General features: G+C 39.0%; 1 protein-coding gene and 1 long non-coding RNA gene across 4 annotated transcripts; one reads left to right on the top strand and one right to left on the bottom strand.

Annotated features, from left to right (window-relative positions):
- Positions 1–800: 800 nt before the first annotated feature.
- LOC5574383 (lysosomal-associated transmembrane protein 4B) lies at positions 801–16321 on the bottom strand. 3 transcript variants are annotated; one of them, XM_021844410.1, is made up of 8 exons: positions 16177–16321; positions 14351–14474; positions 9053–9248; positions 7213–7351; positions 5721–6000; positions 2162–2949; positions 1820–1951; positions 801–1058 (listed from the first exon to the last, which is right to left on the bottom strand). In XM_021844410.1, the coding sequence occupies exons 2-6, from the start codon at positions 14459–14461 to the stop codon at positions 2629–2631; spliced, it is 1047 nt and encodes a 348-aa protein (XP_021700102.1). In that variant the 5' UTR covers positions 14462–14474; positions 16177–16321; the 3' UTR covers positions 801–1058; positions 1820–1951; positions 2162–2628. The 3 variants fall into 3 exon arrangements, with proteins under 3 accessions (XP_021700102.1, XP_001661421.2, XP_021700103.1); XM_001661371.2 differs by having other exon boundaries at positions 1820–2949; XM_021844411.1 differs by lacking the exons at positions 9053–9248; positions 16177–16321 and having other exon boundaries at positions 1820–2949; positions 14351–14468.
- A 376-nt stretch (positions 16322–16697) lies between these two features.
- On the top strand, positions 16698–17743 carry LOC110676458. Its single transcript, XR_002500407.1, has 2 exons — positions 16698–17471; positions 17533–17743. It is a non-coding gene; the product is annotated as an uncharacterized LOC110676458 (long non-coding RNA).
- Positions 17744–18641: the final 898 nt, after the last annotated feature.

Raw genomic sequence — 18641 nt, 5'->3', positions numbered from 1 at the left:
AAGTCATTGTTTAGTATATATCTATCCACTTTTGCCCTCTAATTTCAACAAAAGTCATAAGATAATTCGGAAAACAGTATTATCTGAGATGAAAAGGCAAAGTTTCTGTTTCATCATTTTCTGGCAAAGTTTTACAAAATTATATTCTTCTTCTTCTTGGCATTAAAGTCCTCACTGGGACAGAACCTGCTTCTCAGCTTAGTGTTCTTATGAGCACTTCCACAGTTAATAACTAAAAGCTTTCTTTGCCATTTTCCCATTCGTATATCGTGTGGCAGAGGTACGATGATACTCTATGCCCAGGGAAGTCAATGAAATTTCCATTACGAAAAGATCCTGGACCGACCAGGAATTGAACCCAGACACCTTCAGCATGGCTCTGCTTTGTAGCCGCGGACTCTAACCACTCGGCTAAGGAAGGTCCCTTACGAAATTATATATTCCCCCAAATATTAAGGCAAGAAAAGAAACTAAGCAAAAATGTAATTAAGTGCTAAAAACGAAGCCATCATATTCCCTATCCAACCGGCTACGTCCCTAAAAGCCTAGGCTACGTAAACTATCATGAGCAAATTAGACCTTCAAGCTCGAGATTGGACTTCAAGCTTGAGAACTTGTGTTCAAAACCTTCATTGGTCCGAGTTTTGAGTACGAAACTCAAAAAGTTGCTTGACCAACCTGGATTCAAACCCTTCACTCTCAGTATGCTCATGCTGAATAGTTGTGCGTTTACCAATATGATTTGTTGCGCCTCAAACGGTAATTTCGTTCAAATTCTATCATGATACACAAAGCCTTCATTTAAGTACATCTGTTTTCATATATTTGAACCATGGTTAACGGGTTTGAATGCTGTGTTGAACAAAATTAATTCAAAATTGATCGTCAAATCCGGGCTGGTCGAATTGAAGCAGTTGATCTTTATTAAGTACACTTGTCTCGCTAGAATCGTCCATTGTTTTTGGCTCAATACCGTACACTTTGTTGCCAAATACAGCTGGGCTTGTGTATTTGTTCTCCATCTGGTGTGCAACTATACATGTGTCATCAGTGATCATCTGCAAATGGTTAGAAACAGACATAGTTTATACATTAGCAAATAGAAACATACATAAAGAGAAGATAGATTCATGGCCTGAGTTCGAACAACTGAGAAATCGTTTAATCTTGAATGAATCATTAACAGTAACAGTCCTATATTAATGAGAAAAAAAAAATAAGTATTGTAAACCGGTTGGGCCCAGATAGCCGTAGCGGTTAATGCGCAGCTATTCAGCAAGACCAAGCTGAGGGTCGTAGGTTCGAATTCCACCGGTCGAAGATATTTTCGTAAAGATAATTTTCTCGACTTCCCAAAGCATGAATTATCTTTGTGCCTGTCGCACGATATACATATACAATTATAGTAAATCTGCAAAGAAAGCTCTCTGTTAATAACTGTGGAAGTGAACACTAAGCTGCGAAACACGCTCTGTCATAATTGGGACGTCATTAGTCATTAGACCCTTAGTCACACATTTTTTATCTCCTTATCTTCGAAAATGTTTAGGATCTAGTCAAAACGTACCACTATGCGGGAGACTATGTAATTTTCTTTATTATCAATCATTTCAATTTCATTTCAACCCGATCCATTGCTGGAAATTCACGTTGCACTCCATACATCGGGAACATTATCACTATAAGTACTTTCACATATGTAGTGCAAAATGTATTTAATTTTTTGCTTTATCAGTACACTAAATTTGAGTGCCTCGAACATGATTTTTGCAATTCCTAGGTATCGATGATGATGATGATGATTAGTATGAATACTTACGAAATCGGGGCTGGAAGGAAACTTTTCATATTTCGGTTGAGCTTCCAAGGGCAACGGATCTAGTTCATGCTGTGGTTTAATTCCCAGCAGCGTAACTTGGGCTTTAAAATAGTCGAGCTGCTTTTGCATTTCCTATGAAAAGTAAAAAAGTAAAATTAAGTACAACTCGAATAAATTCAAAATAACAGATCATCAACATAAAAATATACTAAAATCGAGTTTAAACGAACCTCAGAAAAAGATATATAAAAATATATAAATAAAAATCAAAAATGTATATCTGAATGTACATATATAACCTTAATCTTACCACACGGCTATTGGGAATATTGTATAATTTACCTACAAAGTTGAACTTCAAACAGACACTTCAGTACCATAGGTCCTGCACAGGTGTTGCACAAATTCGTCTCGGCTATATGCGATCATCGTAATCGAAAGGGTCATATCGAAACACTATATATTTTTGAGAAAGTTGTTCTGCTGGATAGAGACAAGTTATGATATCGGTATTTTTTAGAACGTAGCGTTGTAACCGATCAATTTCTACATATAACGACTATTTGCCCTTGATGCATAATATCAGAAGGCTTTTATTACTTTATTTTGCATGATTCAATAATGATTTTCCATCGCTTAAAAATTGGAATAACTTAGACTAATGGGTATGTAAACCAGATAAATTATCGTAGAGTATACTTTAGAGAAAAGCAATAAAATTTGAAAATAATAAATTTGTAGGTAGATTTTTGTTAAAACACGTAGAATATATCCGTTTCAGAAAACGGTTATTTTCATGAGCCAAGTATTCAATTTCTATTTTCTTGATTCGATTGTTGTGAGCTATCAGTGACCGTCGAAGGGGTGGGTTCGACAACAATAATCGAAGCGTTATTCTCCGCAGAAGATGTTTCATTCTGCTGCACAACGTTATACGGTGGTGGATCGGAAAAGGTATCGCTGTCATTAGAATTGATGATAGTATTGTCCCCGGCAGGAACTGGATCGTTTGAAGCTGTATCCTTGTTGTTCATGGCCATTGCCACCACATACGAAGGGGGTGGTGCAAGTTTTAAGCTTTGAGCCACTGCTTCATCGTAGTCAGGCAAAAGGGAATTATTGTCACGTTCCTAAAAATAAGCAAGACAGACATAATCATTAACAAATTTAATCATATTTAAGCGTAATTTGGAAAAAAAATCTCGATTAACTTATTAAATCCCAGCTATGTATGTGAAAATTTTACACACGAAGACTGCAAAGCTTTGCTTCCCAACTATGATTTGAACAAACTATAAAAAAATAATGAGACATTACGTTTACTGAAAACGTGATTAAAGTGATCTGATAATAATTGAATACATGTAAAATATTTATCATCACTACACTAATGCAATTATCGAAGTTGTTGATCACCTAAGCTCAAACGATAACTATTACAACGTAGTTCGAAATGATTCGAAAGAATTTTGGTGGAATACACGCCACTTGAAGTAAGTACGAAAATCACTATGCGAAAGTCTTCCAATATTGCACCAATATTTCAAACGCACTCATCTCGCGAAAGAAGCTTCGAACAATAGTGCACTTTTTATATAGGTATTTTGCATTCCGATTTCCGATCGTTGATCCGCTGCTGTTTCTATTTGTTAAACATAAAATCGGAAGTAGTGCGCTGTATAGTTCATCTAATGGTTAATGCAGCGCACTCATATGTTTAACGTATAGCCACAACAGCGGAAGTAAATTATTTAACCAACGATTTCAATTTAATGCTGGCGCCACAATATTCATAATGCATAAAGGTAGATTTGCTTTCATTGAGCATAAAGTATACCCCTTCTAGCACTAAACCGAATAGCGCCTTCCGCTTTTTTACTAGCGCTGCGGTCCCTGTACGTTAAACCTAATGTCGGAAGTAGTGCGCTGTACTGATGTTCTATATAGGGCACTACTTCCGACATTAGGTTTAATGTACATGGAAGGCAGCGCTAGTAAAAAAGCGGAAGGCGCTATTCGGTTTAGTGCTAGAAGGGGTATATATTTTTTATCAAATGTTCAGTAGGCAACTATGCCGCTCTTGGCGCCAAGAGTAGTAGATCAAAGTAAACTAGGCTACTACACTGAAATGAATTTTATTGTAGAAGCTACTGAATCAGCACTGCTCAGTGATTTTTACCAGATTATAGTAAATTTAACAGATTTTTGTAGTCGGGTGAAAATCGTTGGTGCAGTTCTTAATTCTACCAGGGATTCGGTAGATTATACAACAACATTTGTTTGCGTGTAAAAAACTAGTTGGGGTACACGCAAAAAAAAAATGCGGTAGAAACTACTATTTCAGGGGGGGTTAACTAAAGCGCTCGCACCGACAATTGTCAGCAGACCACAAATGCGTATAGTGGTTTCTGCGCTCGTGTACATACACGTTACATGTCACGTACACTGCTTAATAGTTGTGGTGGAAAATATAAACAAAGATCAGCTGTTCTTGGCAAAGTTATATGAGAGTATTTTCAAACAGCAAATTTGCGCAGGTGTTTGTGACGCCGCTCGGTGAGAGCTCAATGATTTTACCTGTAGTAAAATCAGATTGACGAAAATGATTTCTGTCAAATGTACCAGAAAGGCAGAAATTTCTCTGAAATTCTATGGCAGTTTTAAGAATGGGCCTAGTCAGCTAAAATAGTATTTTTTATCACAGAATTTTTTTCCGTGTAGTTCCATGATTTTTTACTTTGGTATGTGACAGGGGTTGAATTCTGAGAAAATTGAGAGTATCTCTCACTTATAGTTTTCTGTAATAATCATGATCCGCATTTGTCTGAAATTTTGCAAGGAAAAGCGCTTCAATGCGACGCGCAATGTGACCAAAGCGAGGCAGCTTTAAAAAACTCAACCGAAGTTAAAATGTAAAAACCTTCAGCAAATATGTACCGTTTTGATTCATATTACGGACACTTAAGGCCTCATTGAAGTATAACTCCTCAAAAAGAATGTAAAATAAACCATTCCATAATGTTCCTCTATGTTATCGAAGCAACCAAACACTTAACTTTGGAATGGTGAATGAAGATTTCCATTCCGCAACATGGAAGTTTTTAAATAAATAGAAATATGTGGACTCATCATGATTCTTATTCCGGACGCTCCCTCCCTTTTGCCCCATATTCCGGACACTTTGATTTGAATTCCGGACAGGTCAAACAAATCACAAATAGAAAAGTCAAATCATCAATTGAAATCGTCAAACCATTTGAGGGACACCTAAAATAGTTGGGCATTATAAATTTTCATAGATATCTATGGAAAATGCTTATTAAAACGAGCCTCTATTGTGAGAACTTTTGAACGGAAAAAATTGAAACATTTCGTGTGAAATGTTTCCCATACAAAGTAGAGTGTCCGGAATTTGAAGCTGTCCGTGATATGAATCAAAACGGTAGTCGGGAAAACTTTACTTAAGAAAAGATTGCTAGCTTTTCTGTAGAATTATATGAGCGAGTATTGAGTACAAAACGCTGGCCTATTTTATAGTTATTTTTAAACAAACTCTAAATTACGTGTGATCACATAGTTTTTTTTTTTAAATCATGTTGAATTTCGAGAAAATAATAATAAACATCATTTAAGAATAGAGGATATTTACATCATTCCAGTCAATATAATTGCAATATAATGCAGAATACTTCACAATTTAATTTTCTTCTGAAATTGGTTTAAATTTACATATGCTGAGATATAATAAATCGAATGTTAGTTTTTTTATTTTTTTGTGTTGTGTTAACATAGCAAGAAGAATTCATTTTCTATAAAAACAGCACAGAATACAAGTTTCGACATTGGTTAAAAATGAATTCTCCACGATAACGATTTTTTTATATGATTAATATAAAGTTACCTGGCGCATATTCAACGTATCCGGGGCATCTGGAATGATATACGGCAGCATAGAGCGTAAATTGTGCTGTCTGAATGTCAAAAACTTATAGCAACGCCAAACAATCCCAATGGCATAGGCTTTGAGGAAAATGAAAAGGATGAACCCAATCAACACCAATACCGACAATGTTTGCGGATTCAGCTTAGCCAATTCTTCCTTCCAGGGTAATCTATTCTGGCTCTCCGTAATCCATATGTGTATGGATCTTATGTAGCATAAATGATTAGCGGCGGTTAGGCTGTGGAAGAATATGTTAGTATCATCTATGCTTATTACGGATTGTATTATCTAAAATTTGGCTTTGTTCAGACTGACGATTAATCAATAGGTAGCGGTAAGAGCACAGCTAAAAGTAGCTAAAAAAAGCTGCAGACTCCAATCCCAGACCGATCTAGGATTGGTTCGTGTTGTATGATTTCTCGACTTACCACGGCATTAAGTGCGCATGGAACACAAGCAGAGAAGCTGGATATGTCCCGTTTTTGGCGTAAATTCAGAAAAAAACGAAATATGTCAACTTGCACTCACTATCTGTTCATTAATTTTGAGGCAGCGTACGATACAATGAATGGAAATACGCTGTGAAAGAGAATATCTTAACATGGTTTTCCGGCGAAACTTATTAAACTGATGGTTCAAAATTAAATATTCGAATTGCAGACGAAGTGCCCTCGTTTGTTGCGTAAAACAGATTGAAGGGACGTTTGACTGTTCAACATTGCACTCGAAATTGCGATTAGGTGATCTGGCGTGCAGAGATACGGCATATGCTCCTTTGCTTTGGGGACGATACTGACCTCATTGGAATCGATCGCAGGGCAGTGAAGAGGGAAACAGTTAGGAGCTTTAGTTGAGTCCTAAAAAATGAAGTACATGGTTACAGGTAGATATAGATGGAAGCTTAGTGATGTTTGATAAGGATGCGTTTGTTGAAGAATAAGTTTGTGTAACAAGTGACAGCTTAGGCCGCGCAACATGCTAACGGAAACTAAAGGCGCCATCTTCAAAACGCTGAACCTCTCTAGAGGCACGAAGAGTAAACGTTGAAAGAGGCAGACTGGCAAGCCTTCGTTGTACTCCAGCGTAGAGGGATGCATTGTATTGCATGTATAAAGCAAATTCGAGAGATGCGAATATCGAAAGATCGGCTACTTTGTGGAAAGCTACGAGGAAATTCGACAGTGCGAATATCGGAAGATCGGCTACATTGTGGAAAGCTACGAATACGTTGGCTGTACTCTGTGCAAGAGGATCTGGGAACCTTATACTTTTGTTGTAACTGGAGAAGAATCATCTAAGACCTTTGGAGATGTAGCTTGTCAAGACACCCAATAATAACGTGACTCTATGCTGCAACCATCAACGTAAAATGTAAGTAGGTAGGTATCCATGTGAGTTAACACAATCTGAACATAGCCTCATTGTATTAAAATCTTCAACATATACTTACGTGGCAATCGCAAAATCGAAAATTTGCAAGCAGAAAAATGGTAACAGGTGAGATGGTTTACCCTTAACCGCACCATAGATTAACATCAGTGTAACTGCTATCATGCATAGGAAAACTAATCCGCTCATATCAACGTCATCTAGAACAACAAAAAAGAAACATGAGGCATATTAAACGTGTTAAAATGACACGTTCACTTCCCGTTAGAAAAATTAAGTAATCGACGTACGAAAATAGATATTTTTACAGCTTCAATTCACATTATAGTCGCGTAAATGAATTTGGATGAAAGATACGTTCTCCTCACAAAATGTTTTTTTTCTCTACCATAATCGAATCATCCTACATGAGTAGTGTGTGATCCTTCGACCGTGACGCTTGCTCCTGCGGGGGCAGGTGAAGCGGTCAAGCAGGATTAAACGTGTTAGGTGCGCAGTGCAGTTGGGGGGGAGAAGGGTGGCGTGATTCGCGGGCCTATTTAGTAGTGTGTGATCCTTCGACCGTGACGCTTGCTCCTGCGGGGGCGGGTGAAGCGGTCAAGCAGGATTAAACGTGTTAGGCGCGCAGTGCAGTTGGGGGGGAGAAGAGTGGCGTGATTCGCGGGCTTATTTAGTAGTGTGTGATCCTTTGACCGTGACGCTTGCTCCTGCGGGGGCAGGTGATGCGGTCAGAATCGATCATGTTACGTGTGTAGTGTAGTGAAAGTGTGTAGTATTTTGCGGTAAGCACAGTGCTGCGACGGGAGAAACAGCGTTACATCCTGGTAAATTCATTCTTTATTATTATTTACTCACCTATTACGCTATGAAACTAAATACATGCCAGGATCGAAAATTTAATTTTCGATTCGGGAAGTGTAAAAACATTTTAGATATCCATTTGATATCTGGGTGTTTTTATGCGGGGCTTACTGTATATGAAAATGACCTCAGAATGTGTGTGTATTTACTGCCATTCTTGAAATGGGTCGTTGGAATTTCAGTAGAGCTATCACCTTTCATCTCCTGGGCTAAAATTGTCTGCAGATATAAAGATATCGAAGGGTATCAATAAATACATGCATACAATTTTCTTCCATAAAAGCACTGCCGGTCAGTGGGAGGTGGATTGTATACACACACACACACACACATAATCGAATCATCCTACATTTTAGGTAAACTGTATCGTCTAGCCTATGAAGTTCGATGAAGTGCTATCATACGCACTATACTCTATGGGAAGATCTAAAACGGAGTAAGATGAACTTATCGTTGAGAAACGGAAGATTTTGACATGAAAACCAGGGAGTGAAATTATCGGTCACGGCGATAATCATAAGCCTATCGCTCAAGCCGATTTTCCGAAGAAAAGAGACGTGCGATAATATAATAAGTTCATCCCTTTTAATTTTAGGGAAACTTTCCATAATCTATATTAACTACGGACTTATCCACCGATGAACTAAATTCACTCCGTTCAAAAATTTCGACATTTGAGCAGGGCGTGCTTCTGAATGCTCCCCGCGTTTTACGATCCGCTCAAGTGTCAAAATACTTGGACCGAATGAATTCAGTTCACTGTGAAGTGGATGAACAATAATGCACTTATCGTTTAAAATCTTATGAATTTACATACAAAATCAACTTCTTATCAACGATAAATTCATCCTTCCTTCATTCTAGGTGTATCACAGAAATTTCGGTTTTCGAACGTTGATTACTTCATTTTTTTTAACGGCAAACAATAACAATTTTATCAATAAACGCGTTCGCTATGATACAAAAATTGTTTTGTTAAAAACACCTAAAACGTAATTTGAGCGAACACGCGTATTGACAAAAGACGTATTATTCAATACTGCTGTGTAATCCTGATTGCTGGAAACGTTCAATGTAAGCATAAGGACGATCAACTTTGCTCAAAGGTGTCGGCAAAATGGGTGCAATTGGCTCGTTATCACCGTCATCGTTGTCATCCATATCGTCCAGCAATAAGTGATAATTGTTGGTTCGTATTATAACCGAAATAATACCAAGGGCCAATAAGTTCAAACACTGTAAGACATTAAAGAACAAAGAATCAATATTAGTGATAATAGGAATAAGAATAATAAAGTAGAGTGCTGAGTGTCATAAGCGTCGTTCAAAATCTCATGTTTCTTTCTTCTGTAGACATAGATTACAGATTCTGTACCGAATTCCTTATGCTGTTATCCACAGCCGGATTGGTACAGAAAAACTGGTGAAGGCATTATTCCGGAACAGCCCGTGCGCGTCGCTGTTTGTGTGCTCGTGAAAGACTCGTGGTTCGAGTAGTGTAAGAACGTTTGGAATCGTTCTCCAGTGTTGTGTACCTGCCGTGTGAAAATGAGTGATCTAAAGTTTGCGGTTCCGAAACTGAACGGAACGAATTGGCAGACGCGGAAGATCCGCCTGGAAAGTTTGCTTATTGCCGAAGAAATTCCTGGAGAAGATGAGCGTGACGATAGTTGGGAAAGTGCAGATCGTAAAGCAAAAGCTACGTTAGTGTTACTGCTGGAGGACACCGCTACCGCTCGTGAAAAACTGTGTATTCGCTCGAGATGCATTTAACGCTCTCAAGGCCTATCATCAGAAGACGTTGTGGTCAGTGCGTGTGTCCTTTTGAAAAAATTGTGCTCAACCAATCTTCCAGAACATGGTGACCTTGAAAAGCACCTTCTGGAAATTGTTGATTTGTTCGATCGATTAAGTGTCGCGGGAACGGAGCTCGATAAAGACACTCAAATTTGCATGCTTTTTCGTAGTTTGCCTCCGTCGTTCGACGGTTTGGTGACGGCATTAGACAGTCGATCGGATAACGATATATCTTTTGACGTGGTGAAGTCGAAATTATCGGACGAATATCACCGGCGTCTCGAACAGGATGCTTCCACTTCGAAGGTGGAAAAGGCGATGAAATCGGTGGGCAACATGTAGAGAAATGATACGCGCGTTTGTCATTTCTGCATCAAACCGGGACACATCAAACGATATTGCCGCAAGTTCTTGTCGTCGCGTAAGGACAACGAAAGTGCTCCATCGGGTGCGAGAAGAAGTGTAGTGCAAAAGCGAAAGCTGTGTCGCTTTCAGTGCCGATAGCGAGGTCAGTAGCGAAAGTTCGCGTGCGTGGGTGATTGACAGTGGAGCGAGTGCCCAGATAACAAACGACCGATCCTTCTTCAAGTCGTTGCGTGAGTTCGACGGCGGACTGATAACGTTGGCTGACGGGAAGAAGACAGCCATTCGCGGCGAAGGCACCGGTGTTCTGTTCGGTATCGATGGATAAGGAAAAGTGAAGCAAATCGAATTAGGCTGCGTGAAGTTTGTGTCGGGACTTTCGACCAGTTTAAGGCTCAAGAATCCATCATTCAGCAATCATCAAAAAAAAAAAACAGTTTTTCCGTTCAAATTTCAATCAATCCTTATGACAATTTATCATCATATTTTAGATAGCAAGTGCAGGGTAATGATAGATTTTCTTGAGCATTGCTTCAATTTTGAGCAAAAAAACTGGTTTTGAAAATTTGTAAATTGATGATGGTTATTATCCTCTTAATTTTGGTCGGGAAACTGATTGAGAAGAAACTTGAAGGGAAGTTCAATGATAAAGGTTGCCAGATTGTGAATTCCGGCGGAACGGTAGTGACAACAGGAAATCGTAGTGGTGGATACAATTTGCGTCTTGCGGATCAATCAATGGTTGCTTCATCTGGATGCCACCGGGAGGATTGCCAGCACCAATGGCCAATGGCACCAAATGGCAAAGATTTACCGTTACGTACCTGCTGGAAAATAAGTGGGAGGCGGCGGAGTCTATTAAGGCTATGTGTGATGGGTAAACAACTATTTCGGGAGGAAGCCACGCGTTATTCGGACCGATGGCGGTGGCGAGTTTAACAACAAGGATTTGCAGAAGTTTTATCAGGCGGAAGGGATACAGTTACAGTTCAGCTCACCGTATTCCCCCCAGCAGAATGGTGTGGCTGAGCGGAAGAATAGGAGTCTTTCCGAAATGGCCAACTGCCTGCTGCTCGATGCGGGACTAGAGAAACGTTTTTGGGGAGAAGCAATACGTACTGCCACGTATCTGCAAAATAGGTTGCCATCCAGATCAGTGAAGCAGACGCCGTATGAATTGTGGTGGGGGTGTAAACCAGACTTGGGACACTTGCGTGTTTTTGGCAGCGAGGCTTACGTTCACGTGTCGTCTGTGAAGAAGACCAAGATGGATAGCAAGGCGAGGAAGCTGATCTTTGTTGGCTACTCAATGGAACACAAAGGATACCGTTTCTTGGACCGTGAAACCGACCAAATCACCATCAGTCGCGATGCAAGGTTCATCGAGTTGGAGAATGGGAGTTCGTCAGTGGAGGTGCCGATTACGGCGCCGGCTTCAGGTGAAAAGAATAAATCCAATGGCAAGAATCGAGGCGTCCAACGTGAAGATGAAGTTGGTTCGAGGTGGGTCTTTAAGGTCAAACGAGATGAGAACAACAAGATTGTGAAGCACAAGGCTAGGGTGGTAGCGCAGGGCTACACCCAATCGTTCGGCGAAGATTTCGATCAGGTGTTCGCTCCTGTTGTAAGCCATGCAACGTTCCGCACCTTTCTGGTGATAGCCGCTAAAAGGAAGCTTGTTGTGCGACATTTGGACGTCAAAACGGCGTATCTTTACGGATCATTGGAGGAAGAGGTATTTATGCGACAGCCTCCAGGATACGGAGCAGAAGGTCAGGAGGAGCTGGTCTGTCGGCTCAAGCGAAGGATTACGCCAGTCGGCAAGGTGCTGGAACAGGAGATTGAATGCAGCTTTGGTGAAGCGAGGATTCGTTCAATCGAAAGCGGATCCTTGTTTATACGTACGGAACAACAACGGAGTCAAAACGTACCTGTTAGTGTACGTTGATGATTTCCTGCTTGGATCGTCCAGCGAGGAGGAGATTCGTCGTATTTGTGAGAGCCTTAGCGAAGAGTTCGAGATTACCTACCTAGGAGGAGTCCGTCATTTCTTGGGCATGGAAGTTCAGCTAGAGGAAGGTGTCTACCAAATCAGCCTTTCAAACTACATTGACAATCTGATCGGGAAGCACGGAATGCAAGAAGCAAAGACGGCGAAATCACCGATGGACATTGTGGAGTTTGTTGGAGGATTGTTATACCTGGCCGTGATCGCTCGGCCGGATATTGCTGCTTGTACTGCCATCTTGGGACGAAAAGTGAGTGCACCATGTGAGTCGGATTGGTCGGTCGCAAAGAGAGTTTTGAGATACCACAAAGGGACGAAGAACTATAAGCTACGACTTGGAGGAGACCTCGATCAACCACTAGCCGGTTATTCGGATGCCGATTGGGCCGGCGACATGGAGAGCAGACGTTCAACAACCGGAAACGTCATATCGTTCGGCGGAGGAGTCGTGTCGTGGGCAAGTCGCCGACAAAACGCAGTTACGCTATCAAGCATGGAAGCTGAGTATGTCGCTTTGAGCGAAACATGCATGGAGACGTTGTGGATGAGGAAGCTACTCAGTGACTTCGATGAAGCCCAGGATACTCCGATTGTCATCAAAGAGGATAACCAGGGCTGCTTGGCGTTTGTAAAAACGGAACGCCGTTCTAAGCACAAGGAGCGGTTCATTCGGGAGCTATGCGATAAGAACGAGATTGTCCTGGAGTACTGTTCTACGGTTGATATGCTGGCAGGTCTTCTAACAAAGCCTCTGGGACCATTGAAGCATCAGAAGTTCTGAAACATGCTAGGGTTCCGGATGAAGACGTGAAAAGGCTACTCATTGAGGAGGAGTGTCGCACAGAAAAAAAATCCGTTCTCGTATCCGTGAACAGCAGACGTGAACTCGTCAACAAGCAATAACACACCGTGAACTAGATCATGTTTATGTAAACGTTGGTGGTAGTTCATGGTGTATTTTTGACAGTTCACGTTTTCCAGAACTCTTTTTTGAGCGTGCGGTATTCGATGATCACTTCTCCACTATACACACCTTGGTTCGCGCTTGGTGTTGCCATACCTGACACATCGCCTCTAATAGTCCATTTTACGGAACGGCAACACTGATGATATTGCTGTTACTTTCACACGTTACGACACTGCCTACTGTCAAAATTTCATTCATAAAATAAGCGATCAGCTGTTCAAAAACGTCCCTTAAAATGGACTATTGAGCGCGGGAAAAATAAAGAAAAGTTCATTCCAAACTAAACTTTCAACGAAGCAAGTTCGTGCTTGTTATTTTCATTCTTTCAATAAAAAGTACAGTTATTAAAGTAATCTCACGTGTGCAAATTCTTTCTGTACCGAATTCCTTACGCTGTTATCCACTGTGTGGTTTGCTCTGTCCGCTCGTCAGTATCAACATGCCTGTTGCTAGCAAGCATATGATCCGATAGATCACCGAATGACCGATATGATACAAAACAGAAATATTTTCTTTTCAACGATAGTTTGAACATAGATTGTTCATGGATGCCACGATGAGTTTATCGTGTGTTACCTTAAGTTCGTTGATAAAGAAGAGGAAATTGAGCGAAGTTCTCTTTCTGAATTTCATCGGGACGCACAATACTTCATTCGATGCTTCGGTACCCAAGATTGACAGATCTCGGTTTTCCACAGAGGACCGACACGGCTGTCATCCTGCATACATTTCGGCTCTTCCTCACATCGTTTTGGTACTTCGCGTTTTGGTACCCACTTTCTGGTCGGTTTGCCCTAAGCTTGCTCCTGATTTTCGAGTATACGGCTCATACGCTGCTAGTGCTAGATTCTGGCAATTAAACATATCGCATTGAATCGTCGTATTTGAGGACGCTTTTCATTAGTTCATCGTTTTGTTTAATGTTTTACGCATCAGCGAGGTATCATTGATGTCTCCTACCCATAAAAACATATGTTTTGTCCCTCCCAAAATAATCAAAACAAGAATACTGGACGCCATGTTGAATTGATGTTGGGTTGGTAAATATTGGCTCATGCCACCCCCCTGGTTTTCCAGCATTCTAGATTTTGCGTCGCGCATCATGAAATCATAGGCAAATTCACGAGACTTCAGAGGTCATTTCCTTTTAAAGAGTTTTGAACTTAGCATCAACATATGACCTACATTTATTTTAATACTTACTAAATGCCAGACGCCTATGATGATGGTAGCCGTGCGAACATGAAGGCCAAAACAGCATGTCCACTCTTTGTTTCGCATAGAAGGTCCCATTTTGAGACGAATCCTCAGCATGACTGGGAATTACCTAAGAATTGGAAAAAGAAATAAAATATTAGGCATAATAAAACATTCATAGTTAGATGCATCCTTAGGAAATCGTTCCCCAAACTTGGATTTCGCATCCTCTCGACCTGTCAGCGTCTCGCTTAGTCTAGTATATAAAACACATAATTGTTGCATATCATTTTTCGGAAAAAGCATCATTGCTTTGTATTGTGTACGCAAATGTAATGCTCAGACTTTCTTCATGTGTAGGAATCATATGATATGAAAATAATTCTACCATGCTCAACAGAGAAGCATATCATTTGCATCGCATATAACTTAAAAAACTTCTAATCCTGAAGTAAGAATTCTAATCCGTTGCTAAGAATTTTAATGATCATTCCATTAGGTGAATTCTGGCGCACATTTTCTTCGAAGAGGAGAAATTTTCTTCCATAATCCACCAGCAAGAAAATGTTCTTTTCTTCGAAGAAAATACGCGCCGGAATTCGCCTACATATGATGCTTCTACTTTTCTTGGGATGGGACCCAGGCATTTCTTCCTTGTGCCCTAGCTCAAAGGCCTTGGCCTAAGCGCCTTTTCTTGCTCTCTGAAAAAAGATAAAGACCCTCCCAATTAGCAATAATTAAAAAAATATATAATAAGGAAAAGTTTCGATGGAAAACACACATTTCAAGAGTCTATGGGAACGAATTCACCAAATTATTCTTGTCAACTTTGCTATCAAACTAATACTCTGGTGACTTATATTTTCATCAGTCGTTTACACGAATTGATCAGCATTTAGATTTTCGTTATGTTTCCAAAAACTGTATAACTTCTTCTAGAATTAAGACTGTTTACTTTTAACACAACTATGATTTGATTTTTTTCCGGACAGCACTACACAACTTTTGGATTTCACTTTCACTTGCCGAATGGATATTTTGTCGTGCCATTTCTCATTTTTTTTCTCAAAGCACTGTTCGACAAATTAAATAAGATTGAAACTGAAGTGTTTGTTATAATTGTAAAACATATTGTTTTTTTTTTTGTTGAAATGTTGTTCTTGTACCAATCCAATTTACTATAACGCAAGCCGAATTGAATTCCAACATGTTTTTATTTCAATTTCACCAAAATTTCTAATGCATTGTTTGACACGTTCGTTCCAAACAAGATGGATAAAATTTTACTTATGATTAACAGAATTCAAACACAATAAAAGATGGAGTGGTATAATATAGGTTGATGAAAGATGATTTTGCATATTTATATGAGTTTTTCTGCCACTATGCAAATTGCAGCCACACTTGACTTTCTATATTTTCGCTACAAACATAAAAATTACCTTCCTAAGATTGATTTCATTATTCTAGAATTTTGCCTTTTGATTTTTTGAAGTTTTGGATTCGTACCCTACAGTGTACGCTTATAAGCTGAACAAACTTTTTTTTTATCATATTGCTCATTATCATTGTCCTCATAAAATCATAACTATATTGCATACTTCATTACTTCTGTGGTTTTGTCTTTTAAACATTTTTTTTTTGTCTCGACTTGAGTGATCATGTGAATACCTATAATTGGTCTATTTTATATAAAATATTTCACTAACGTCACAATCCAAACATTAAATAACACGCATTAAGCAATTTTGTGGATAACATCTATCGAATACTAAACCAACATTATAGACTATTAGCAAAGCATGTTCGATGGAATACTTGATAATACTTACTCACTTATGTGCATAAAAGTTTATGCAAAACAACGATAGTATATAATTTTGTAATGTTTTTATTGTGCACAAAACTCAGACATTTTGTTCTGTAAGAAATTTTTACGCGATCGCACTGAGTATCATTTATTATGATGGCGAAAATCTATTTTTATTTGGTAAGAAAGAGATGGGATAAGCCTTTTCACTTTTTTTCAGAGTACTTCTAATTGGGTTTGTGTGAGAAAGAGGGAGAAAAATATGTTCTGCTTTTTTGATCATTCGCGACCGCGAAGTCAAAAGAGATTTAAATTGCACTCGCACTTACGGAAATTTTCGTAAGGAACTGTCAAAGTGTGCGTGCAAAACAATCAAAACATGTTTCTTTCCCTATCTTTCTCGTACAAAATCGAAGAAAAATCAGCACTTTCAAAGTCCTGTAAACGTTGACAACTCTTTGCGAAACTTTTCGTGAGTGCAAACGAGACACGAAAAAGATTTCATTTATGACATCGTTCGTCAAAGCTTGACAGATCCTTACGATATTTTTCAGTTAAGCGACTGAATAAGATGCCGATCCCATTTATCAATTCATCCTCTCTTTTTCTCTCCTATGGGAAATTACAAAACAACAAACAATGACATTTGACAGGTACTATCACCTTTTTCCTCATTTTCATTAGGAGCGAGAGAGAGAGAATTTTGTCGTATGAATATAAATCCATACTGAAAGCTTTATTCTTATAGGATTTTGTCATTGGTTATTTCACGGAGAAACACTATCTTTTTCGCTCTTCATGAAAATTATAAAAACAACACTACCAAATGTCATATATGGTGCTGCGGTTTTTCCATAGGTTCCTCATTTACTAGCTTTATTGTGGATAAATGTCTAAATAAAAATCGCGCAGGGCTCTAAAGAAACATGTTATAATGGAAGCCTTTTCTTTTCCATAGACAAGAATAAATGAAATATTTTGTTTGTTACACGCTAACTTTGAAGTACCCTTTAAATGAGTTCCATGTACCCATTTTCATAATCAGTATGGGAATGTCAGAAAAAGGGTATTTTTCAATGACATAAAAAAGGGTACTTTAACTCCATTTCGAAGTTTCCCCTCTCGTGGAAATAATGGGTAAATTGTATACATGCTAGTTTGATGTAATCAAATCCGCCATTGTTCGATTTTGTTTCGTTGCCACCCGGCATTAATGAAAAACAAATTGTGAAAAGTGGAATTCACGCGTTATTTCAAACCAATCCAGTGACCAATTTTGTTGTGATAGTTTTGTTTCATACGATGCTTTTCTGACACGTAAGTAATGCAAAGATTTTCTCTTGAATGACCTTCTTTACAAATCGCTTTTTTGTTGCAGATAATTCGACAGCTGTTTTAATTCACCCAAGCGGTTCGGGCCGGCTCCAAGGATGATGTTTTTGAAGCAGTTAAAGTGATCCAGAGTGTTCATTTCCAAGCTCCGTATGTTTGGGAACTTCCGACAAAAGAAACAAAATAATGATTTCTTAATTTTGTAGATAAAAATAATAAAAATGAATAATGAATATAGTTTTTGGATGGCCTTTGGATATATTTCCGTAACTCTTTTTTTTCTGGATCCCTAACCTCAATCTGCGGCAACATTCATTTAATAAATGAGGTTTTATTACCCATTTTCATTGTAAAGATCAAGAGTCAAAAATACCCATTATTTGAAGTTCAAAGCCAATACTCATTAATGAGTAAGTCGACTTTACTCTTTTAATGAGTTAAACCACTTTAGTTGGAAATGGGTATTATTTTACCCATTAATGGGTACTTTCATGTTAGCGTGTATCGCTTTTATGAATTCGCGACTACGAAGCTGCTGATATTTCTTCGGTTTTGTGTGAGACAAACAAGGAGAGATATATTTTTGGCCTTTCAATTTAACACGATTAATGTTCCTTACGTGGTTCTCCGTAAGTGTGAGTGCTTATTCCTCTCCCTTTTCCACACAACAAACATTAGTAACTTCGAAATCTTGGAATAGGCTTTCTCGTTTGACATTTCCACATAATCACGCGGAGGAAATGTCATAGTTTAACCCATTTGGAACTGATGAGATATAGGCCATTTTATGTGACATTTCCGTCTCTGCATATCGGTGGAGGACCGGTGCAAGTAGGGGACGGTCATCTCCCCATAAGAACTGTCAAAGTGCTTCAAAATCAGCTGATTTGAAACGTCTTATGAAGAGGCCTATTGACACCGCTGAATATTACAAACTGAGACTACACTTTCTTTGAATGTCCAAACTATTTTTCATTTTGAAAATACACGCTGTTTTTCACTTAAGCTTTCTTCTCTTGAAAAAGTATCAATTTAGGCTCGAGTCGTTTTTATTAAATATTGTATTCACCGAACGCGTATATAATTTGGCCATTTACGGCAAAACCAAATGGAGGTGGCCAAATTATATACGCGTAACGCTTTGTCCAAAATACA

The sequence above is a fragment of the Aedes aegypti genome, chromosome 2 (assembly GCF_002204515.2).
Source record: "Aedes aegypti strain LVP_AGWG chromosome 2, AaegL5.0 Primary Assembly, whole genome shotgun sequence".
Taxonomy (NCBI): Eukaryota; Metazoa; Arthropoda; class Insecta; order Diptera; family Culicidae; genus Aedes; species Aedes aegypti.
The sequence above is the reverse complement of the archived record's forward strand: the minus strand, read 5'-3'. Positions and strand labels throughout refer to the sequence as shown.